Source organism: Chanos chanos, chromosome 12 (genome assembly GCF_902362185.1).
Source record: "Chanos chanos chromosome 12, fChaCha1.1, whole genome shotgun sequence".
Taxonomy (NCBI): Eukaryota; Metazoa; Chordata; class Actinopteri; order Gonorynchiformes; family Chanidae; genus Chanos; species Chanos chanos.
In genome coordinates, this window is record NC_044506.1 from 5,015,943 (window position 1) to 5,041,133 (window position 25,191).

General features: G+C 43.9%; 3 protein-coding genes across 3 annotated transcripts; 1 reads left to right on the forward strand and 2 right to left on the reverse strand.

Moving 5' to 3' along the window:
- Nucleotides 1–2,316: 2,316 nt before the first annotated feature.
- On the reverse strand, nt 2,317–11,417 carry nr1d2b (nuclear receptor subfamily 1, group D, member 2b). The gene is made up of 8 exons (XM_030788450.1): nt 10,899–11,417; nt 8,581–8,814; nt 7,758–7,846; nt 6,604–6,748; nt 5,228–5,937; nt 4,672–4,857; nt 3,632–3,842; nt 2,317–2,994 (listed from the first exon to the last, which is right to left on the reverse strand). Exons 1-8 carry the CDS (start codon nt 10,915–10,917, stop codon nt 2,798–2,800), a joined length of 1,791 nt encoding a protein of 596 aa, XP_030644310.1. The 5' UTR covers nt 10,918–11,417; the 3' UTR covers nt 2,317–2,797.
- Nucleotides 11,418–17,725: 6,308 nt separating this feature from the next.
- Nucleotides 17,726–21,257, reverse strand: rpl15 (ribosomal protein L15). Its single transcript, XM_030788792.1, has 4 exons — nt 21,230–21,257; nt 20,340–20,521; nt 19,723–19,859; nt 17,726–18,085 (listed from the first exon to the last, which is right to left on the reverse strand). The coding sequence occupies exons 2-4, from the start codon at nt 20,509–20,511 to the stop codon at nt 17,780–17,782; spliced, it is 615 nt and encodes a 204-aa protein (XP_030644652.1). The 5' UTR covers nt 20,512–20,521; nt 21,230–21,257; the 3' UTR covers nt 17,726–17,779.
- Nucleotides 21,258–22,282: 1,025 nt separating this feature from the next.
- nkiras1 (NFKB inhibitor interacting Ras-like 1) lies at nt 22,283–23,525 on the forward strand. Its single transcript, XM_030789440.1, has 3 exons — nt 22,283–22,397; nt 22,621–22,862; nt 23,283–23,525. Exons 1-3 carry the CDS (start codon nt 22,304–22,306, stop codon nt 23,523–23,525), a joined length of 579 nt encoding a protein of 192 aa, XP_030645300.1. The 5' UTR covers nt 22,283–22,303.
- Nucleotides 23,526–25,191: the final 1,666 nt, after the last annotated feature.

Below are 25,191 nucleotides of genomic sequence, written 5' to 3' on the forward strand. Positions count from 1 at the left end.
AGCAGTGTCGGTATCAGGGCTTCTGAGATACCGCGTGATAAGCCTGTACTGGCAGGGTGAGGGGGGAGGGGGGGCAGAACAAAAAAAACAATAGTGTTAAAGCAGCTTAACTGAACATGACTGTTTTTTTTGTTTGTTTGTTTGTTTTTTTAAAAAAAGAAGTTTTCAATAAATAACAAACTTAGGAAATGGAGAGATTAGAACATCCTTGGTTAATTCTCTGTCTGACACAGTGCATGATGGTGCATGTATATTCATGGTGTGCATTTTGTGCATATGCACTTGTGTGTGTGTGTGTGTGTGTGTGTGTGTCTGTGTGTCTATGTGATGTCATGTGCACATAACACTGCAAACTGAGGACTGTTCAATATTTATATGTTTATTTATATTGATATATTTATAATATTTATATATTTATATATATAGAAATCTACGTTGCATGTTTTGACAGAGCAATGACAGAGCTCACATAGACAGAAGCTCAAAGAGAGAAGGGTAAAGAGAAGGAGGAGTGGTTTAAAAGACAGACAGAAAGAGAGAGAAAAAAAGAGAGAGAACAAGACACCTGTAACACAGCGCGTGTTCAGAGCCAGCTCAAAAAAAAAAAAAAAAAACCAACACCAATATCACAATTACTCAAACTACAAAATAAAATTTATAATAAAATTTAAAATAAAATAAAATCAAATACGTTCGCCTCCATTACAATCAGAGCTGTGTGCGGATGTTTACAATCATGCCATGCCCAGTTTGATACTGACACCAAACCTGTGATGAAATTACAATCGTTTACAAACAGGGACAACTCAGATTTTTTTTTTCTTTAAGATCCTTTTTATATATATATATATATATATATACACATGTATAAATTGAGAAAACTGGGATTAGCTTTCTGTTCGGTGAGTTTGGAATTTCCCTGTTCATCTCATGGACAGTCTCCTCCCTCTGGCCGGTAGTTTGTTTTTAACTGTTACTTTCGAAGTGAAATACTTGACACACACGTTCAGACGCGCTTTTCCGACTGCATCGCTCGATAAAAGATAAATACAAGCAATCTATCAGACTTCACCCAAAGTGAAATAGATGACGATAAAAAAAAAAAAAAGAAAAAAAAAGATTAGATTCCAAAAGTCTTCCAAAAAGACAGAGACAGCTGAAAGGAACACTGCCTGACTCAGGTGACTCCTGACCGATCACTGAAACTGCCAACGCTTCACCGCTGAGCTCGCGTCACGAAGAGATCAGAGTGGACTAGCCACTTCTCTCCAGTCAAAGCGACCTCCTCCTCCAAATCCATCTGACCCCTGCCTGACAAAAAAGATCCTCCAGAACTTTCTCCAGGCACTGCAAGAAAGCCTGACAAAACACAAAAGGGGGGGTGGCAGGGGGGCCGGGGGGAGCAGGGTGGCGGGGTCTTTTTGAGGTGGCTGTAGGTCATTTCTGATTGGCTCTTCACTCAGTGGCAATGCATGCAAATGCTTCTGTCATCATCCAGCTCTCGCAAAGCTGGTACGGGCCAATGAGTCTTCAGTTTGCTCAAGACACAATATTTATATATTTATATTGTGTCTTGATATTACTCTAAAACTAAAATTAAAAGAGTGTGTTTCCTTATGACAGCTAGAAATTTTACAAGAGGACCCTTCTTCTGCCCTAAACATATCTGTACGCGTCTAATATAAATATAAATCTCCAAAGAACATTCTCGTCTCTTTACACAGGTGACGGCAGAGGATAGCAGCTGTCTACATTATGTTTCTCTGAAGGAACTTGGCCAGCAGCTATTTCCACATTCTTCTCCCTGGCTCTTTTATTGTTTTTTTTTGTTGTTTATTTGTTTGTTTGTTTGTTAGTTTAGAGAGGAGCGCTAAGTACACTCCTCTGGTTTGATACTTAAATTATCTCCCCCCTTTGACTGAGGGCTGGCGGCGAGACCTGTGACCACCGCGTAGCCTTTCCTTTTCCAACACCCTCGCTCGGGATTCTTTTCTTTTCCTTTTGTTTTCTGTCAGGCACACACCCGAGTAAGTTATCTTATTGGTTTTGGTTTTTTGTGCCCATAAATCACCATTTTATATGTTGCTCCTGCTGCTGTTGCTAGGAAACCAGCAGCTCCTTCTGAAAACAAACATACAAATAAACAAACATATACAGGACAGAGCAAAGTCATATATATATATATATATATATATATATATACACACACACATATATATACATATACACATATATATACATATATATATACTTATGTGTGTATATATATATATACTTATATATATATATATATATACTTATATATATATATAAACAGTCAACATGGATCACATATTGCACCAACAATAAAACAGTAAAAATCTACAAACACTTTAAGAAGGTGCCTCATATGCACATTCACCCACCCCCTCCCCTCCATAAATCCCCACATTTCATAAACATCCTTCCAGTTTGTTTTTGTTTACCACAAACAGAGGCTATGTATTTATAGTCTTACAGTACGATAACTGACTTCAGGTTGCACACGTTCACCTCCTCTTGCACAGTTCACAAATCTGCTTGTTGCTTTCAGAGTTAAAAGGACCAATCAGGATCGAGAATGTCGCTGGTCCCTCCCCCACGATTTAAAGTTTGCTCATGTGAACCGGTAGGAATGGTTCCTGGAGGTGAGTGACACATGGTCCACGGTTCTTTGAGCGTGTGGGGGGTGGGGTCGGGGGGGGAGTAGGGGGGCAGAGAGAAACAGAGATCGAGCGAGAGTTAGAGAGATCGAGACAGCCCTGGTTTGACTGGGAATTCAGGGGTGAACTTTGAAAGCCAGTAGCTGCTCAGAGTGGACGTTGTTGAGGGAGCGAAGGTCGGGCAGCTTCAGGAGGAGCTTGGTGAAGATGGCGATCTCGTTGGGATGGTTCTTGGTGATGAGACTGCGCAGGGCGCGGATCAGCGTCTCCTGTAACGCCTCCACTGAGTTCACGTTCTCGATCCCAGAACGATCTGTACAAATAAAACAAACACAAACAAACCCTCAACAATCTGGGTTTATTTTTTTTTCTTGAGACATTTATTAGTAGTTCTTTGACATGCACAAACTATGATAATGACAATAATAATAATCAATTCCTTTTAACCGTACAAAAATAAAATAGTTTTTGGAAACTTCTATTAACTAAGAGCTGATATCAGACAAGGGGTATCAAAACAAACAAAAAAAGAACAGAAACACAGAAGACAGATCTGAATCATTCCCTGTTTCACACACACACAACACTTGTGATCTATAAGAATGGAACATGTGTGATGAGACCTGAAGAGAAAAAGATTTTGATGGTGGGTTTTTTTCTGAGAGAGAGAAAGAGGGAGAGAGAAAGAGAGAGAGAGGGAGAGAGAAAGAGAGAGAGGGAGAGAGAGAGAGAGAGAGAGAGAGAGAGGGAGGGGGAGAGAGAGAGAGAGGGAGGGGGAGAGAGAGAGAGAGAGAGAGAGAGAGAGAGGGAGGGAGAGAGAGAGAGAGAGAGAGAGAGAGAGAGAGAGAGAGGGAGGGAGAGAGAGAGAGAGAGAGAGAGAGAGAGAGAGAGGGAGGGAGGGAGAGAGAGAGAGAGAGGGAGGGGGAGGGGGAGGTGACAGGAGGTGTTACCTGCAGACACTAGCACCACGGCGGTAAACAGACTCATCTCCTCCTCGCTGAGATTCAGTGCGGCCAGTTTCTCACTGAAGTCAAACATGGAGTTGAGGAGGTCCCCTGCTCCCATGGCACGCAGCGCCTCCACGCTGTACTTCTTTCCCCCGAGGAACGTCACTGTCCGCTCCTTCACATCGAACAGGGAGGCGAAACGCACCACCAACACCTACACACACACACACACACACACACACACACATACATACATGAAGGAAGCTCCAGAAATAGTGCACGTTCAACACATAATTTGGGGGGTGGGTGACATGGTGATGATGGATTTGATTTCAGATTAACGACAAAAAAAGAATACATGAACGACCTGAACCTGCCGAATGCAGAACGTCCCGGTGGGACATTTTCTCTCGTTTTTTTTTTTGTTGTTTTTTTTTTTTTCCCCCACCCCTGTTTGAAATGTCTTTCCAATTCTCTGTGCTAAGTCACCCACGTTGCTGACTCCTGCAGGAATCCAGGAAACAGACGCCAAGCACATGCATCTGCAACTGCCATGTGACTCTAACGACCGTCTCTTTTCACCTGTCAGTTTATAAGCGTCGCCATGGCAACAGAGCCAGCCTGTGTGCGAAGGCCCAATGCTATTCACATGCGACTGTGAAGGCCCCCCCCCCCCCCCCCCCCCCCCCCCCGCCCTTTAACCGTCTGCGAGTTTCTAGAGCCACCTGCCGATCAATTCACCATCACTTTCTCAATTAAAGAAAATGTTCTTGCCTTAGTAATTCCTTCAAATATTCAGTGAGTGGCTGAGATTGAACAAAACGACTGAAAAAATGAAATGAACTGAAACGGGTGATCGGGGGTAGGGTAGTTGCAGGCGTCTGAGATGGCATGAGATAGAAGGAGACAGAGGCAGATGGTGCAAGATGGAGGGAGATGTTGGGAGATGGCGGGAGACATGGGGAGGTGGAGGCAGATGGAGCAAGATGACGGGAGACGGTGGGAGATGGAACCCGACGGAGGGAGATGGAGGTAAATCTCACCTCAAACGTGCCCGCCTTCAGCAGGCTGACTTGGTCGTGCTGGGACAGGTCCCTGAAGCCTGGAATACGTTTGGCAAACTCCACCACCTCCCTGACGGCTGGAGTGAAGCTCATGGAAAACTCCTCCCAAATGCTCTGGCCGGACTTCTGAGGGTCTACGTACGGAGACGTGTTCATGGGACAGACCTGGGAAAAGCATGAGGGAGAAAACGTGTTGGAAATGACTGAGACTGGGACGGTCACAGAAGCTGTTACTCAGGCTAAGACATCACCTCTTGGACTACTCCGCAAACAATATCTTTCCTTTCACAAAAAAACAAAGCTTTAAAACTTCAAACCCGCTGCCTCCTGTTTGCACCCTCAGTGGATTAGCTAGGAGTACGTGTCTAACACTTCATTTGGAAATTTAAATAATAAATGTAATCATTTCTCTGATCTCTGGCAATGACCTAACCCAGAAATGGACGTCGAGCTTGTGTTTAACCGTTGCATTTGTCTGGGTATCTTTAAATGCGCTATCGCACAGTGTGTGTGTGGTGTTAGTGCTGACGCTCACCAGATGCATCCTGTTGCCGCGGTTCCACACAGGACTAGAGTAGCTGCCATTGGCTAGTGTTTCGTTATCGTTGCGCGGCCTAAAATGCGGGTGCCTGTAGAAGGCGGCGGCAGGGCAGTGTCCAGTGGGGGCGCCGTTGGGCAGTCTCGCGGGGCAGCGGGGCGACGGGGCGTTGTCTTCTTTCGGGCAGTCGTCGGCGCCGGTTACCGTGGCGACGTCGTTCCGCTGGTTCCAGGCCTCCTGCCTCTCCTCCATCCTCCGGCTGTCGTTGCTGACGCGCTCGGCGGCGGTGGGGGAGCGAGGCGCGGGTTTCGGCGATGACGGGTTTCCCTGTTCCTGACTGTACATGAAGGTTTCCTGGTGGGCCCTGGCGACCGTGCAAATGACCTCCTCTTCGCCGGAGTCCGTGGCGCTGAACGCGTCCGAGCTCAGGCTGGTATCCATGGCGACCAGGGGCTCGTTCTCGGAGCTGGTCTCAGACTGGTTGCTCCGCGGGGAAGAGGAAGGGGAGCAAGAGGAAGGGGCGGAGCCCGAGTCCTCTTGGGCCATTTCCGCGGCGCACAGCTGGGGCTGGTTGCTAAGCGGCAGGGTTTGGTTGCCATGGAGCTGGCTGTGCAGCTGGCTGTTGTTCATCATGTTGTTCATGGCACTCTGCATCTCCAACAGCATCCGCTGCTTCTCCCGTTTGGGGATGCGTCCGAAACGCACAGCTGAGGGAGAGAAGGACACCCCATCAGCCGACACCCTCATGCCCCCCCTTGTTTAAGACATCCTGATACACTTAAAATAACGAGTTCAGCTCAAAAACCTTAACCTGGAACATTGGCTCAAAATGAATAACTAAACTAAGCCATTGGTTTGCATGTTACATGAAATATGTGTGGCTTTAATTGATTTTTTTGAATATTAATCTCAGTTTGTGAAGGAGTTCAGACTTCTTTTTTATACACTAATTGAAAATAGTTCACAGATCTGAAACGGATAAACCAAAAATATCTCTAACTGTCCAGACTTTAAAGCTGAAGTCATACACGAGCATGCAGGACTTTGCAGTCAACAGGAACTTTTTCAGCTCACAGATCTGAGTCATGGTGCGCTCCAAATGTACACTCAACACAAACACACATCCTCAAAATGAAACACACACACACACACACACACGCACACACACACACACAAAAAGACTACACATGCATGTGCATGCACACATACACACACACACGCACGCACACACACAAAAAGACTACACATGCATGTGCATGCACACATACACACACACATGCACGCAAACAGACACACATACACATACCCCCGCACACACACATACACACACACACACACACAGAGAGAGGAGAAGTTTGGAGCGAGTGCCTCACCATCTCTGGACATTCCCACCAGTAAACACTTTTTGAAACGACACTGCTGGCATCGGTTCCTGTTGATGCGCATGATGGGACAGCTCTCGTTTTTAAGGCACTTCTTATACTGTATGTTCTGCTGAATGCTCCTCCTGAAGAAGCCCTGTGGACCGCCAGACACAGAGAGAACACAAGAGAGCATAAGTGTGTAAACAAAAACAAAAAAACAAAACAAAACAACAACAAAGCAACAAAAAAAAAAACAGCTGATGGCCCAGGTATTGACTGTGACTGGTCCCCCCCCGTCCCCCCCACCCCCGGGGTGGAACAGGTGTAGGCCTTTTGGGTGAATATGGGGAGAGAGAGAGAGAACAGGTGTCCGCGCTCAGATAACACCCCAGAACGTCCTCCTGGAGCTATGCACGATTGGTAAAATAGGCCAGAGCTAAGCGGGGGCGATATGAAAAAGGGGGGGTAAAAATAAGATTGAACTACTTTTTGTGTGTGTGTGTGTGTTGGGTTTTTTTTTTTTTTTTTTCGAGTCAAAGCACCGTTGGGGGTTTTTAGTGGGCCAAACCGCCCCGCCCGCCAGACACACGCAGGTGAAAGTGACCCAGATACCAGACGGCCAGAGTCACGACGGCCCAGCTCGGGGCGAAAACCGTGTGCGGCCAGACTCAAACCGAGCACCTGCCGGCGTGGCACCAGCACACTCCTCCACAAAACCGCTCCTACTGATCCGCTCCAAGGGCTCGCCCCAAAACAAAAAAAGCTTTCATTAACCCAAATGTGTCAGAAACATGAGAAAACAAGACCGCACAACTTTCAGATTTATTTATTTATTTATCTATTTTGAAAGAGGTAACTTTTCTCTTTCCTTCTAACGCTGTGTTATTAAAGCAGCGGTCGGGTCACCAAGACGCGCTTTACAAAAAAAAAAAAAAAAGTCGTTTTGAAACCGTTGTCCTGGGCGGCCCTCTCCCGGCTCAAACGCAGCTTCTTCAGCTGACCGACCGGACGCTCGATCTTCAGCTGAGGTTTTGAATCGTGCAGCGTTACAGCGGAGCGAGAGAGAGAGGGACAGAGAGATTCTAAAACGTGCAGCGGAGCCTGTGAGAGGAGGACCTGGGGCAGCGGAGGTTTTTTTTTTTTTTGGAGAAACACTTTCTCACCTTACAGCCCTCGCAGGCGTGGACACCGTAGTGGAAGCCAGATGCCACGTCTCCACACACCTTACACAGTAGCACCAGGCCGTTGATCTCTGCACCAAACACATACAGTCAACTCCGTTAAGAAAAATCAGCACAAACGGATGAGCAAGAGAAAAAGAAAAAAAAATGCACACCCCAAATATTCCCTGATTTATGACTGCTGTTACCTCCTTCAGTATTTCTGTTCATCTATTTGTTAATGCGTTGAATGTGTTTTCATTGTTTTGTTTTTTGTTTTGTTTTTTTATGTTACGTTTCACAGCGATATCAGCGTACTCAGAGGATAAAGTACTGCACAACTGTGAACGTCCACCTGTTCTTTCGTTCCTTATTGTGTAACATGCTTTAGAAATATCTGGGAGTTGTGAAACCACACAGCTGCGTGGACTGAATGAATTCAAAGCTTCTCCACATACACACACGGTGCTTTTACAAGCATCGTCCGTACATCTAGAACGTAAATCTGGGGCCTGCCTGCAGAATATCTCCCGCTTTGTCGGGTGGGGGGGGTGGGGTGGGGGCTTCTTTCTAGGCCATAAAATCGAACCTTTTTCAAAGTGGCTGTTACAGAGTCTAATCTGTGTAACCGCTGAACAACCCTACCCAACACAGTGGCTTTTTTTTTGTTTTTTTTTGCTTTTGTTGTATAACACTTTATTGTCGTCCACAGAAAAGGAAAGTCTGGTTCTCCTCTCTACATGCGAAAAGAAAAACAGCTGAGAGTTTATACCTTTGAAAAACTTTTTAAAAAAAAACTGGCCTTAAAAAGCCCCATGTCACTCACTCGTAATGCCGCATTTGGAGGCGGATGGAGAGCGCGTCTTCCCTGCGCCATGGCCCTGAGCGCGGGCGTTCCCGGCCGCGGGCGCGGGGCCCTCCCCCTGTGGCCCCTGCCGGCGGCTCGGGGAGGAGGCGCGAGGCGAAGAGGAGGACTGGTAGCTGCCGTTTGAGGAGTCGCTGTGGCAGGACTCGGGGCTGGAGGCAGAGCTTGAGGAGCTGATGTACGCTATTACGCCCCCTGGTGTGAGAGAAAGTGTACAGCAGGTTAAAGCTCTGCTAGGTTTAGGGACCCCGTAGGACTGAACATTTCCCAGAGAGACAGTTTATCAGAATTAAAGTGAATTAAGGGTCAAATGGGATTTGGGGAGGTTTTATCATAAAACACTGTTGACAAACTGAGACAGAGAGAGAGAGAGACAGCACAAGCCTGTTGTCACATTCAGGGGGAATTAACACACCGATAGAATACTTGGCTTCGCCATGGTGACAGAATTCTCCCGTACCACGGAGGAGGTAGCATTCTATTGTAAAGCCTACCCAGAATGCAATACGGCATAGGAAAGTAGACCAGACAGATTGCTGTTCTTTTTTTTTCTCTCTCTCTCTTTCTCTCTCCTCCTCCTCAGCTTTGGTTGACCTGATTTCTGCCGCTCTAGTCTCAATGGTTAGATAACAGCGTTACATAATAACCATTTCAGATGGGTGTAGGCTGCCCCAGCTAAAGGCAACTCAACACAACAAAGCCCAACAAGGAAAACTGTCAATCAAACGTCATTTTCTCCCCTCTCCTAAGTTTAATGCCCCATTAAGAAAGAATACGCCCTCATACATTTATACACGGTGCTTCTGCAGCAGGAAGTTCTTTGCGTGACAGGAATTGGACAGGTTTTTCCCAATCCAGTAGACAGTTAACAGCTGAAAAAAAAACCTTTATGTGTAAATCAATGTTTATAGCCCCTATTAATCAATCAAGTGTTGGACTTCCACTCAAACGTCTTATTCTAAATAAGTGGTTCAAGCTATTAGTAGTCTAGAACGCGTTGAATACTGCCCACTTGTAAAAATACATTTCTGGGAAATACATGGAAGTTAAAAGAGAGAAATTTCAAATTGTGTAGGCAGAACGGGAAAAATATTCAAAATAGTTATAAAACAGGTAATCAGACAATAACAAATAAATGCAGCGACATTCGGTTCACGGTATGAATGGAGGCACCTTTTCAGTGCGTGCGTGCGTGCGTGTGCATGTGTGTGTGTGTGTATGTGTGTGTTTTTGCTTTAATAATTAGTCGAAAACATGACGTGTCACTTTCGGGATCCGTCCTTTAACTTATTTAAATAAAGAATAGGTCCTCAGCTGTGTACAGATACATTCATTTTGTAGAATATTCCATGCTCATCGTGTTTTCATCAATCGCTTTTACGTAACAGAAAGTACTACTTATTTGCATTTTACAGTTTCTGGGGACGATAATAATACTTTCCGTTATAGGTTATCGTACGTAAGAACCCATAAACGAGAAGTCAAAACAGATTATTCTAACAAAGGCCCCCGTTTGTTTAAGTTGTATTTTTTTTATTACACTTTCACATTCCATCAAAACAAAGTAAAAAATGACAAAAGTTATTTTAAAAGGGCGATTACGTTATCATGCATATATTAATATATTATGTCGATTCTGAGAAGCTGTTGGTAGACAGTATGAATTCATTGACCGCTCCTAGTTCTGAACACGCCCCCACGTGGAGCAGGCATGTTTCAGAGAGGGACAGCTATCCCTAAACTGGGTCATCTCCCTCACAGCCAACAGGCGCCTCACGTGTATCCGCAGCCCGTCGCCGCACCAGCTCGCTGTGTCAAATTATGCAATACCTACGTCATCACGCCACTCAACCAATCGTAGCAGACGCACAGCCAGCGTAAACACAGTTGCACATGGCTAGGCTGACCGGTGCATGTGAGTTGGGGGAACTGCAATGCCGTCCAAGCCAAATGTCTATGTAATATCAACAGTACCCCGACACCCATAACCTAGATTCAATTTTAGGACTGAGGTGATAGAAATTCATGGCTGAACTAAGCATAACTGTATAGTTTACATTTAAGGCAACATTTTAGTTCGGTAACTTGGCACTTCATACTCAATATCAACAACATAACAGTATTTCTAGATATCTAACCCTGAGTTACCTCCTAAAGGGGGCTACCCGTTGAAGAAACTCAATGAAGGCTACTTATTTAGGCTTGCCAGGAAGTGTCGTAACAGAGAAATATTTTTCCAAATTTTACTCAAATACATTCATAAGGTAAAAAGATCTTACCAGCCTTTGTGGATTCCATGTCCTCCGACGACCGAGAACGCTGTTGGTCACCTGTATTTTGAATCCGTCTTTCTTGTGTTTTCAGCAACTTACAAGTCGCTGATTGATAATGTGTAATTTAATTTCAGTAGCTAGCTATGTGGCTAAGTGCCGTACAAAAATTACATGTACAAGGCAGCAAGACTGAATAAGCAAATGAAAAAATATATTCTACGCCGTGTTGGCGATCGAACACACCCGTTCAAACGTTTTTTGATTGAAATTAAACGGACAGTCAAGTTTGAAAACGACAGATAATTTCGACTGTTCTCCTACCCAGTTCCAAAGCGTCGTGAAATGAATCGACCGCTGTGCTAAACCTGCTAAACCACTTTCTTCAAATGTTTTCCAGAAACCCACAAGATGCTTCTCTTTAGTTTCTAGTCCCTGTGAGAGAGCAGATTGTAAACATAGATTTTTCCGTGAAACCTCCGGTGCTAGCAGGACTGCATGATAACCACACCAGCCGTGGATTTGCCTGTATTGATGGTTTCGAGTAAAGTGCTCGCTAGTCCTAACCATGTGACCCAGTTCACCGACTCCTCCTTCCGCAACCCAGCGTTTAGTTTCAATGTAACCCACTGACACACTTTCATAGTTCAAAGTGAACGCACGATCTTCCAAGGGGTATCTTGCACATCACAATCCTACACGCAAGGGGATCGCTATATTGATCAGATGGACCCTTAAAAAAGAAAAGAGAATTAGAAAACAGTGCAGCACGTTGAGTGCATGTCATTAAACGTTATCTGCAATGCACGCAGGTCTTTATGTCAGACAATTATGGGTATACAACAGGATGTGAGGTGATTCAGACAACACAGCTTTTGTGTGACGGTATAAAATAGGGACGATTAAAAAAAAAAAAATTTGTTCTGACCGCCAATATTTAGTATTAAAAGTCCAGTTGATTAAGTGAAAACGTTAATGTTTATTGGCATATTCTCCTTTAAACTGCGGAAACAGAATATAGCGGATTTTAGCATCAGGAAATAGTGAAACAAACCGAAAAAATCTAATTAATCACGAGCACTGAAGCACTGCCACAGCGAACACTGTGGTGGAATGCACCCAAACTATTTGACAAACTCCGTCAAGGGGACATATCACTGCGTACCAAGGGACCCCCCCACGCCCCCCCGCCCAACCTGTTGATTCACCAAACATCATTTATCATACAATTTCGCAGTACTCGTGGAGATGTTGCGGATCTCCGCTGTTTTTGGTTATTGTTTTTTTGTTTGTTTGTTTGTTTGTTCGTTTGTTTGATTGGTTGGTTGGTTTTGCTGTTGTTGTTGTTGTTGTTGTTGTAGTTGTTGTTGATGTTGTTTAACCAGAAAATGGGAGTGAACCGGGGCGTAAAAACAACACTTTTTCATTTTTGAGAAAGAAGTGTGGGAGAACTGTAGGAAGACTACACAATTACATCTGAAAGCACCAGAGAACGATTTTACCTAAACCAAAAGAGCATATAAAAGACGATGTGTGAACACTTGTCTTTGCATTAAATCGGCTGCGGTAATTTCCAGTAAAACCCCGATCAAAATTCCATACAGCCTAGATTTTAATCCATCCTTGGAAATAATTCTACAATTAGAAATGACAGTCATCTTTTAAAAAGGCTATTAATATGTGATATAAAATGTACTTTGTTAAAGATTTGTCAATATATTTTATGGTTATAATAGCGTTACAGCTCAGCAATAGCAACCTTATAAATGGTATTGATAAATTCCTTTATTCAAAAACGGTATTGTTGAATAAGATTGATGCAAGTAGATTATATTCAACGTGTAAACACATTGTCATAGATTCCAGTTATGTCAGCAGCAAACACTCACATTAACATGAGGGTGATTCAACTGAGAACAACCAAAGTGGGACAATATTTGCCATCCCATGTATTACTGCAATATACTGCAAAATATGTTTTCCTGGTGAAGTTTTAGAAGTAAACATTAAACATAAATGTGGCCATATTTTAATCGTTTTGAAAGGAATCCAAATTGTGTAAAAAAAAAAGAATAAATAAACAAACAAACAGATAAATAAATCACTATTACACTGTTTTTCATTTGAAAGGCCTCTTCAAGCTAAGCAAGACATCAAGAATTAACCACAAAGACTTGCTTCTTCATGGTGGTTCTCTGTCTAACACAGCCGCCCTATGTCTAGCTCTGTGTTCATGCCAGCTGTCCATGCCTGGCCTGGCCTGACCTACAGAAAGTGAAACGACACCAAAAAAAAAACCCCTATGTCCCCTACCTTCTCGAAGCCTCCCTCTTAACAGGCTCACCTCAGCCCCCATTCCCTCGCAACTCAACGTAGCCCAGACGACACTACGAGGGATATTACGCTCCAAACACCGGCAAACTGTTGACATTCTATTTTCAGCCTCGGTCAGTGGGCCATGGGTCAAACTAAATTAGAACGTGTTCAATTTAACTGCGGTGCGAGAGGGACCACTAAGTAGCTTCACGGGCATTTAGACATTTGCCCCCCCCTCCATCCGCGTGTGAAAAATTGCGTATTGCGTATTGGGTCAAAGTGTGTATCATTAATGTCATCTGGGAAACTCGAAGTTCTGAATGAATTCACCGTGAACATATTGCACCAAAGGATTCAGGGCTCCAATATTCTATGAATTGAAACATGATTTTAGCAGGTGATAGCAGACCAATAAATAAACAACCCAGAACATGTCCTTGTAAATGGTTTCGGGTTAAGAAAAATAAAGACCCTGGTGTACAAAAGAAGGGCACTAACACAGAGAACTAGTCTAAACCGTGACGGATTGCTCTTAAATCTGATATGTTCCCATCGTATTGATTACAAAATAATCTTTCCAAGCATTAAATGACAAAATAAAAACTCGACTCTTTCTTGATCTCTCTGAATCTCATTCAGTGAATGGCCTACTGTCTGTAGTGGTTGAATGGTAACACAGTGTCACATAAAGCAGTGCTTGTCTGGTCTTTATCTCCATTAACTGCTCCTGATAGCACAAACACTAGATTCTCATTCAGGCTCCAAGAACAAGTCATACAATATGTCTCACCCATTTTTTCCCCTCCTTATTTGGATGGACAGACCGGAATATTTTTAGAGAGAGCATTCCGCTCTGATAATTGAGCAGGTTTCAGGTGAACTCAAGGATGCAGACCCACTGAGAAGGACAATGTTGTAGTGGAAAACAACACAAACAAACAACACAAACAAACAAGCGAGAAGGTTAAGGGCAACACCAGGTTTCACATTCATCATCAGCATCGAGTGACATATTTTGAAGGTCAGAGTAAATATTCTTAAAAGAAAGCACTTGCATTAGAAAAGCACAGCATTGCCATGCCCGCTAAAAGAAATCTAAATATAAGAAATTAATAAAGACACATTTGATATATTACTGAAACTAGACTCAAAAAGACTTTAAATCCTTCAAGCAAAGGGCAGTTAATTTCCATCGTTTCCTCTTCAGGTTACAATACAAACGAAATGACATAGTTGGAACAAACAAACAAAGGAATGAATGATTGAAGGAATGAACAGACCCGAAATGTGGTAATAAGAAGAGTGAATAGTATATAATTACCAAGGATACTTGCAAGTCTGGTCTGAATGTTTGTTCTTTTGCGTCATATCCTTGCATCATATAAAGCTAAATTCTCGGAGGATTTCTCTGTAAGCACTACAAACCATTTGTGCCCCTGAGCAATTTCTGTTCCTGTAAAAACCGAGTCTGTATTTCTAACTTCGGTATTTCCCTTTTTCACTACGCTTTTCACTTGTTTACGCCAAGAGCGACACACATGCAAATACAAAAGCTGGAGTCTAAATTTCGAAGTGCAATGCAAACTCCGCCAAAAACACGTCTCCCGTTTCCAGTGAGCACTTAGAAACGGGACCGAGCTCTACTGAAATGACCGCGCTTTATTCAAATGCTTTGATAATACACCCGATAAAACTCTATCCGTTAACTGAGTAGCCATGTTTTGTGTAAATCTGTGATTAACACAGTGATGGGCAATATCATTACCATTAGCACACTTAGTATCAATACCAACGCCTATCGTCCGACGAGCTTCTATCCAACACACTTTGCTCTACATAAGAGAGTATCAAGTAGCAAGAAAGCACTCGTTCCTCCGGGGTTTCAGCTATGTATTCGTCTATCAAATGATTGACTATTGCAGTTTCATCACCTTACAAAATATACAAGACCCACCTTGGATACCGTTTATCTGACTGCTATCTGCCTCCATCTGATTTCCAGCATTTTTAGAGACACTATTGAGAGCTCGTCGTGAAATTCTAAAATTACACCCCCCCCCTCTTAATTTACTGACTCCACATTAACCAAAATCTATGGAATTCATATAGTTCTGCACTCAGTTTAAACTGATTTGACTTTTTCCTGACAGAACTTGAGCCTTTTTTTAATTCCCAAAAAGTCCAAAATACTTCGACTTTATTGGCCACCAGTTCCTGCAGTACAGTATGTGCCAGAGTCCAAAGAGGAAGAGGAAGAAGAAGAAGAAGAGGAAGAAGAAGAAGAAGGGCTCTATTGCTCACACACACACTGAGCAGTGAGCAGTGAAATGTAGCCTCAGCATTTGGAGGGCCCCGAGACCCATGCCAGGCTCTTATTTACTGATTTCTCTTCAGCATTCAATACCCCCCAGCCGTTTCTGCTCGCAAAAGAGCCTATCCGCCACTTTCAACCCGATCCTAACCTGATTGGTTGGTTAATGGACTTTTTTAACCGATAGGTCGCAGTGCGTGTGAGAGTCAACGGTGTCCTCTCCAACTAGCTCTACTCATCCACCGATTCCCCTCTAGGTTTCTGTCTCACCCCCAATTCTTTACATCATGAACATTAACGAGTGTCGCAGCAACTGTAAGAACAGACCCATCCTAAAGTTTGCTGATGATTCTGTTACTGTCAGCCCTCTTGACGGGGAGGAACAGTATCATGGGCCGGTGGTGGATGACTTTGTGGTTTGGTGCGATAAGTCTTTCGTCCATCTTAACGTGTCAAAAACGAAAGACGTGATCACTGATTTCAGGAAGTCATCACCTAGCCCACTGCCAGCTGTTATAAAAGGTGCTGACTTTGACCTAGTAGAGAGCTACAAATATTTGGGTATTGTTCTTGATAACAAATTGAGCTTCGAACCCCATGTTGCTACCTCTAAAAAAGTCTGTGTTTTTCTTCCTGAGGAAAATGAGCTCTTTTAATGTTTCTCCTGAGATGATGACTCTCTTTTATAGACGTTTTATTGAATCTGTTTTAACCTTTTATATTATTGCTTGGTTTGGAACATTGTCCAATAAGAACAGACTTGGAAGTCTTGTTAAAATGGCCAGTAAGATCCCAGGGAGGCGCTGTGCCAAGCTTTTGGTCATTTATAACAGGCAGGTCCTTAGGAGGGCTAATTCTATATTGGACTGCCAGAACCATCCACTCCAGAGGGAGTTTGAGCTATTGCTCTCAGGCTGTTGTTACAGGGCTCCTGTTTGGAGGACTAAAAGACTCCATGTCCCTTTCATCCCAAATGCTATTAATATGCTGAACGGCAATCAACACTTTGGCTGCGTTCCTTGCGCTAACCTGGCACATTTGCACTGTTGGTTATTTGTATTTGGTATGATTTTCCATTTCTTTGTACTAGTTTTCTTCATTCGGTCATTTTCAAAGCCACTTACCCTGCTTAGGGTAGCGGGGTGCTGGAGCCTATCCCAGCGCACACTGGGCAAAAGGCAGGGAAACACCCGGTGTGCAGACACACACACTTACACAAACATTCAAACTCCAATTCACCTGAGCTGCATGTTTTCAGACTGTGTGTGGAAACCAGAGCTCCCAGAGGAAGCCCACACAGACACTGAGAGAACATGCAAACTCCACTCAAGAAGAACCTTGGCCACCCAGCCAGGAATCAAACCTGGGACCTTCTTCCTGTGAGGCAACAGTGCTATCCACATCGCTATCATGCTCCCTCGGTACTAAATTGTGATTTTTTTTAAATTTAAACTTTAATTGGATTATTTTTAATCTTCCTCTTTTTTTTTTGCAAAAATTTTGTAAAAAAAAAAAATTGTAATTTATTATTTGTTGCTGTTGTCCCTTTGTATTCCAAGTGAACCCCTTGCTGCATAACAAATTTCCTCTAGTGGGGCAATAAAGATAACCTTGAACCCATCCTAACACCCGTGTGCACACAAACACACTATAAGCTAGGAGCAGTTGGCAGCCACCACCACCAACACTCAGGGACCAACTCCAGGTCTTTCTGCCAGTGCCTTGGTCAACGTCACTGACAGGAGTACTAATCCTAGTCATGCACATCTTTTTGGTGGGAGGAGACCTACAAACTTTACACAGAAAGGACCTGGGGTGGCCAGGACTTGAACCCAGGGCCTTCTTGTTTCAAGAAAACGGCGCTGACCACTCAGCCACCGCGAGTAACTTGGTAACGGACAGAGTTGAACACCAAAAAGGAAGAAGCCACAAACGGGCTAGTGCTTCCCACTGTGATTAACTCTCATTCACATGTGACAACAGTTGTCAATAGGGCAACACATTCTGATTCTACATATTATGTGATGGTAAACATTAACAAGTCAGTGGATTCTCCTTCTCAGTAGTCGTATTCAACGGCTAAATATGATCAAACACCCTCATACAACCCTCCTTTAATATCATCGTCATTTTTAAAACTGCAGATTTAACTCGCGCCAGCCGGTCACGAGACCACGGCCGTCGACAAAAGACACAGAAGCAGATGGTGACCACCGTAAAAAGGTTCTTTATTATTGTGACGAATGTACAGACAAGACGCTCCTTAACGGTAGCGGTGGAGCTGCAGGGTGTTGCGTCTCCTCCAGGCGGCGCGACGGGAACCTCCGATGGTCAGGTGGTACTTGTGACCCTTGCCCAAGCCGCGGCTCTTCTTGCCGGCCGAGGTCAGGCCGCGCATCTCCCTGTGCTTGTGCACGGCCTTGGTGATCCATTGGGTCTCGGGGTTGCGTCTGATGGCCTTGTGGAAGGTGTCGACCAGGATCACCTCGAAGAACTTGTATGTGGAGTCCTCACCCACCCAGTAGGAGTTCAGGACCCGGAGACCACCGCAGTGACGGCCAGCGCGCTCCTGCAGACACACACAAACACAAAAATAAACAAATAAACAAACATAGGGCTGGTTTTTAAAAAGGCAGTCTGGTTTATTTCTGTAATAAATCTACCAGTAAACCAGCAGAATGTTACTGCCTCCGTAGCTCAACATGTTTATCACTTCTTCTAAAGATCTGTGTTTACATAGTCTTTAGAGCAGTCTCATTCTCAGATGCTCTTATCCAAACCAGTTGACCATTGTGTGTGTGTGTGTGTGTGTGTGTATTTTTTTTGGTATCTCCCATTATTTGAGAACCATGTATTAAATACAAAATTTAACTCACTGATCTAAACTCAAACTAGTTGGAAGTGACAGGAAACAGCAAACAGGTTAACTCCTCCCATACCAATACAATAGACTACGCCGACTTGTACGGGGGGGAAAAAAAAAAAAAAAAGTTGTCAGAGAAGTTTGACCTGAGGCACGCCGATCAAACCCATCACGATCTGGTGACGAATGAACAAAACTACGTGGGCGAGGATTAGTGACGAAGCAAAACACACACAGGCTTTTGAACGCCAGCGTGAATTCACCTTTGACCCTAAAACGGCACTGCGGCCTCAGCTGACGGAGAGACAAAAACAGGGAAGCAGCCCAGTAACAGCACTCATGACCTTCAACCCCGAGACAAAGGGCAGCGGACCAGCTGAAACCCTACGCTGTATCTGAATACGGATAACCAACAGAACGCCTCACAGAGCTGATACAGGGATGTTCTGATATATGGACGCGTCCTCAACTAACGCCAACTTTCTTTTTAACGAACAGACAACGCCACTGCTGCTTCTTATTCAGAAAAGGGCTGACAGCATCGGGCGGATTTACATTTCTTTCCAAACTTCACCCCTCCAGGGAACACATCGGTCCTCTGTCTCGACTTAGTTTTCCGTGATCCGAGTTAATCGACTGATTCCCGAGCCCCCGGCTTCTTCAACTAGGTATGCCGGGGTTAAGAGTCTCCTAACATGCACTGTGTAGGCTGGCTGCGGGACTGGAGTGGAGCAGTAGTGTTTAACCCAGGCCTGGATCACCCTCTTGGTTAATTGACAGGGCATGGTACCGGTGTGAATGCTTGGGGTGGTGGTGATGGCACCGTGGAGGGCATGGCACAGTCCTGGACTTCTTTTCGATCTCTCCCTGGTATTCCGTATCTGGCTCGTTAAGTTAATTAGCAAACCCTTTACCAGCTGAGACAGGTGTGCTGGAAAAGGGAGAGACCCAAACTGTGCGGTGCTGTGGGTCTCTAAGAGCAGGTCTGGAAAACGACACTCGGTCCAAATTGGTACAAACCGCACCTCTGACGCTAAACGAAAGTAGTATGCCGTTAAAAAATCCTGAAGCAGGCCACCTCAGAGAAAAGTTAAGCATGTCTATCAAGAGGTGAACTTTTATATGTACCCCACACCTCATCCAACTACGCAAATCAAACCAGTCACACCGGGGGGTAAAACTGACCACGTACAATCATTTCTGATGTTGCTATAGTAACACTTTTAAACTATGTAACAAATGACAATTCCAGTGGGTCAGAGAGAGATTGGCATGCCTCATTAATCGGTGTGTGATGGTGCACCAATGTAGTTTAGATGATATGTCAGAGAGCACAATGTTACCTCAGCCGTGGACTGCAGGCTACGGGCGAACTTGATCTGGTTGACACCGTGGTGCACGGGCTTGCCGTAGGTGGCACCCTTTGGCACGGGGCGCTTACGACCTCCACGGCGCACACGCACGCGGTAGATGACGTAGCCTATCGAAAAGAGAGAGGGTTGGGGGGAAATCAGAGATCTGTACAGTCAAGAAGATCAAGCCACCAACGTAACAACATCCTGGTCAATGAGAATCTTTAATGTTTCGGCTCAAAAGATCTATTGATTGGTCCCTCTGCAGGGATGCGTTTGAAATGTCAGAGAAACGGGGGATGAAGCCAGCCCCAGACCCCGGATGTGAGTGCGTAGCACACGGTATGTTCCATTCCATCGACTGGTATTCACTCACTCACTCACTCACATCTGTTCTCTAACACAAACAAGGGTCAAGGCTAAACCCCTCTTCCATTCATCCCATTGTCAGATGGAAGGAGCTGTCTGACAAACTTACATTATACTTTCAGTACCAATTGCTGTCAGAACAGTAGGAGCATTCGAGCAAGGCATGAAATGCCATCAGAGTGGACTGGAGTTCCGTCTTTAAAGCACAGCCACGTTTAATAGGAACCAAAAAAGCTCACCTTGTTTGGCCTTGTATCCCAGTCTACGGGCCTTGTCGGGTCGGGTGGGTCTGGGAGCACGATGGAGGGAAGACAGCTGACGGTACTGCCAGCAGCGGACACGGAGCAGAAAACGCATCACGTCCGACTGCTTTTTCCTCCATAGCTCCTGCATATATCTGTACGCTCCCATGTTGCCTCAACTGAAAGAGAGAATAACCAGAACGACAGGTCATGATCATGAATAAGCTGCGCGAATGAATTGATAGAAGACAGTATTTACATTTCGTCATTTAGCTGACGCTTATATCCAAACCATGTGCATTCAGCTACTTAGCTCAATTAGCGAGCAACTTCTACATCCGAAGTAGTGCAGGGCAATGTCTGGAGCTACGTAAAACGCTGGTTAATGGGCATTTCACTGTCAATGTAATGCTATCAGACATATGTTCACCATAAAATATTCTCGCAATGTAAAAATTTAACGACAAATGGCATACGATCACAGACACAGCAATGAAATGCAAGTTAGGCCCACGCGGGGGTCGCACCACAACAAACCATGTCAAACCGGGAAAAGAGCGACGCCAAATATTGAGACGATATTTATTATGAGAACTATAATACGCAAAATATTAATCGGGAATAAGTGTAGGTGAGGAGTGTCATTCATTTCACTGCTCTAACGTGACTGTAACCAGGCACAATATCCATCAACATGGCTCTGCACGGCCGCTGTTTAATAACACCACAAAAACTAAGAAATTGACCATCTAGCCAAAAAATACAGACTACATATAAGTTATTGAATATTCCGTTATCATACTGCTTAAGTAGAAGTATCGATGACATTGACTAAAGATAGATTTTTAACCGATTATGTTTTCGGAGAACATAAAACTCTCGCTTACTTGATGGCGTACTAGCCGGAAAGAAAGACCAAATTACCCAGAATGCTTTATGAAAACGTATCAACGAAGTTCCGGCGAAACGCTCCTGTTTCGGGGAATTGTAGTTTATACAGAAAAATAACTCAAAGAACAGGAAAGTAACATAAGATAATCGGTTAACAAAAATAAAATAAACAAATAATTACAAATCCATGCGTAAAACACCTATTCTCACACGGTAATGCATTTTAAATCTTTTTTTATATATAATAACATACATAATATATACACATATAATAATACACAACTTCAAACTTGCACAAATGCACAAAGTATTAATCACGAGTGTATCATACATCCCTTTATCTGTATGATTAGGATAGTTGTACAGTTGTTAATGTTTGTTAGCATAACAGTCTCATCAATTAACTGGACCAGATTAAGACCTCTGATTATTAAGGGAGATATCCTCCTTAGAGACTGAATTTATGAACTGCAAGATAAATATCTAATAACTTTACAGATTCATAATGGTTGCTGAGGGGAGACATTTGCTGCCGAGCTGAATAATTCATTGTGAAGTCAAAGGTTGTAGACGTCTCCTTTTTGGTTTGACGGATGTGACGTTGTTAGTAAGAACCTTTTGACAGTTTCGCGGAAGTCGCTTTTACAGGCACAGCTGAGCTAACCACATCCTACAAACTTATTCAGAAAGTAGCTTCTTAAAACTATCCGTTGCATATGACTGGGAATTTCGTCCCTCTCTTGCAAGCAGGTATTGGTGCGAATTAACTGTCATCTTTGTTAGCAGAAACGCTTGAAGGCAGATCTTCTAAATTGAATTACTTGGTTACCTAACGTTAGCGAGCCTCTGTAGTATGCAAACCCTGAATAGGCTGCATTGTTAGAAGCAGCCGCAGCATTTTGCAAATGAAACATTTCTAATTCACTGTCGCCTCTTTATATACAGTGCCTCGTTTTCTATCAGAAGGTTTTTGAACATATCGACGTCACTGAAGGTCGCTATGATTTTTTTTCTACCTGTTTCATTTGTCCTTACTTTTCAGCCTACTAGGTTAAGTTAGCTAGCCCACGATGGGAAAAGGCTGTAAAGTTGTGGTCTGCGGCTTGGCATCGGTGGGGAAAACGGCAATTCTCGAACAGCTTCTCTACGGCAATCACACTGTGGGTGAGTTGAAAACGGTCCAATTGTCCTCCTTTCCATCTTTCGTACGTTTCCAGTGACAGGATGCGAATGAAATTTCAAGTCCTTCTGTTACCACTATTCGTATAATGCTACGATTGTTCTGATAACAGTTATTCTTATCTTGTATAACTGAACTTTATAACTTGTAAGTGTTACAATCTTTCGTTTACGGCGTCAGCTACTTAATGAAAACCTCTCCGTTTAGGCTCTGAATCGAATGAAACCCAAGAAGATGTCTATGTCGCTTCTGTGGAAACGGACCGCGGTGTGAGGGAACAATTACGTCTGTACGACACCAGGGGGCTCCATGACGGCCTTGATTTACCAAAGCACTATTTCTCTGTTGCGGATGGATTTGTCCTGGTGTACAGTGTCGACAGTTTGGAGTCGTTCAAGAAAGTTGATGTTCTGAAGAAGGAAATAGATAAATCGAGAGATAAGAAAGAGGTAATCCTGTAGATAACGCTGGACTGTGTAGTTTTTTTTTTATTCTTTATTTCTCTATCTTAACGTGTTTGAAGGTAACGTACCGTGCCCCACCTGTGAAAAATCTGTGCTGTGTGAAGGGTGGCTGAAACAGTTGTGGCTAGCCTCCTTTACATTGCGAAACCACATGTTGCGGACTGTTTTGACCATAGATGTAGCTGACTTCTCATAGCAGTGACTGGCACAGAATGCAAATCATTTAAGTGACCAATTGACATAAGATCTTTTCGTTGATTCAACTGATACATTTCCTCAGGTGTTTTTGTTCACATTATACATTTGCATTTATTCATTTAGCAGACGCTTTTATCCGACGCCACTTCTAATTTCTGCACGGATGACAATTGCAACCTTCAACAAAGTCCTTCTCTGTCGCCGTAGGTGACGGTCATCGTCCTGGGAAACAAGGCGGACCTGCGTGACCGTCGACAGGTGGATCAGGAGGTGGCCCAGCAGTGGGCGAGGGGGGAGAAGGTGAAGCTTTGGGAGGTTAGCGTTGCGGAGCGCAGCAGCCTGATCGAACCTTTCACCACCCTCACCAGCCGCCTGACGCAACCCCCCAGCAAGTCTGCCTTCCCCCTCCCCGGGCGCAAGAGCAAGGGGACACCCTCCAACGACATCTGACCCCCCCCCCCCCCCCCCCTAGTGTGGGGTGGGATGGGGTGGGGTTGTAGGGGACCAGCAACCACCCCCCACACACCCCCCATTCCTCTAAACGACAGGGTTTAGATCTGTTAAGTGCACTTCTATAATGCGAGTGTTGTGGTCCTGGGAAAAAAAAAAAAAAACTGTCCCTAGTGTTAACCCAGGCCAGGGCCAGAAAACCTCACTTCTCTGTGTGAACACAGTGTATACAGTGCCCCCCACCCCCCCTAACCCAACACACCTGATTCAGCTCACATAGGCTGGATTCCACAAAGTACAATGTCACAGTAGGTCTGATCATTTGAACCACAAATCAAAACTATTTTGTAAAGAGCAGCTATGAAGCCTACTGTAGACTTTTTTTTTTTCAGAGAGAGTGATTTGACTGGGAAATTCTTTTCTTGTGTAGTGCCCCCCCCTGGTTTCCATCAGAGACTTAATCAGCTGAATCAGGAGTGTTGTATTTGGACTGGAGCCAAATCCTGCACCCCCCACACACACACACTGCTTGCCTTGCCTGCCCTTTATCAAGAATCATGTTGCAGTCAACCCGTGGACACTGTAGCATACCGTAATGCACTGTTGAAATAGTTCTCTTTCCAATTAAGACAAGCTTTATTTTCTAAGCTCTCCAGTACTGGCCCTGGCCCCTGGTCTTCCTATTATATTTCACAGATAATCAGTGATCATGGCAACTATATGTTTAATTCTTCTGAGCATAATTCTCAATGACCTGTCAAATGCACTGGTAGCAGTAGGGGGGGGGGAAAGGTGCTTTCCTTTAAGGCCTGTGATGTCTTTCCTTGATCTGTGGTACTTAAGTCTTGAGAGTGGGTGTGTGAGTCAAGTGACTGGCTAAACTAAAAGCAATACGTTTTGTGTCGTAGTTAATATATATTATTTATTTTTTATTGTAGGTTTTTTTTATTATTATTATTTACTTTACTGCATAGAATACTATGTAGTGGAAAGTATTGGTGCAATAATTAGTTTCTTCTTCTGAAACACCACGCGAGTAGAAAACCTCGTGTGTGTGTCTGATGTAGTTTGTGTCTGGAGATTAAGTCAAATTAAAATATGATCTGAAAATACACTTCAGACGTTGTGGTAATTTTTCCCAACAGTTACGGTCAATACCCGCGCGAAACCAAACGACCGCGATATCGACATGCTTTAAAACCTCAGTTCATTTGCATTCAACAGCAGTTCAAATAAATGTTTCAGTTTGAGTAATTTCCTCTCCTATGTAATAATCGTTATGATGCACTTATGAACCTGGGTCTGGGAGATTAATGAAATCGCACCAGTTATTGGCAGCTTTTTTTTTTTTTTTTGCGTGCCAAGTTAACGTCAATTCATTCATACCACCAGAAAAGTGGCAGTATTAAACCAACGTACGGAGTTACAATCATGAAACATGAACACGGGACATTCTAAAAGGCAGCATACATCAAACTTTAATAGCAGTGGAAAGGGAGGGAAAGAAAAAAAAAAAACACAAAAACAAAAATAATTCACATTTCAGTGGAGAGGTGTAGCCTAAGGCCCATGCTGTGGAGACAGTTAGGCAAGCGTTAAAGGATGGCGAGTTAAGGTCATTTCACAGACATCCAAACTAAATCCAATTTACACAAACAGAACACAA

Bases quoted from the DNA above. Each gene is read 5' to 3' on its own strand.
- nr1d2b (XM_030788450.1), bottom strand. The intron at 5,938-6,603 runs GTGAGGCACTCG...TCTCTCCCTCAG, and splicing joins GGTGGGAATGTCCAGAGATG to CTGTGCGTTTCGGACGCATC. The intron at 3,843-4,671 runs GTGAGATTTACC...GTGTGTGTGTAG, and splicing joins TGAAGGCGGGCACGTTTGAG to GTGTTGGTGGTGCGTTTCGC.
- rpl15 (XM_030788792.1), bottom strand. From the start codon at position 20,511: ATGGGAGCGTACAGATATATGCAGGAGCTATGGAGGAAAAAGCAGTCG. The intron at 19,860-20,339 runs GTGAGCTTTTTT...TCTTTTCGATAG, and splicing joins GGGATACAAGGCCAAACAAG to GCTACGTCATCTACCGCGTG. The intron at 18,086-19,722 runs GTAACATTGTGC...GTGTGTCTGCAG, and splicing joins GCCTGCAGTCCACGGCTGAG to GAGCGCGCTGGCCGTCACTG.
- nkiras1 (XM_030789440.1), top strand. From the start codon at position 22,304: ATGGGAAAAGGCTGTAAAGTTGTGGTCTGCGGCTTGGCATCGGTGGGG. The intron at 22,398-22,620 runs GTGAGTTGAAAA...CTCTCCGTTTAG, and splicing joins CTACGGCAATCACACTGTGG to GCTCTGAATCGAATGAAACC. The intron at 22,863-23,282 runs GTAATCCTGTAG...CTGTCGCCGTAG, and splicing joins AATCGAGAGATAAGAAAGAG to GTGACGGTCATCGTCCTGGG.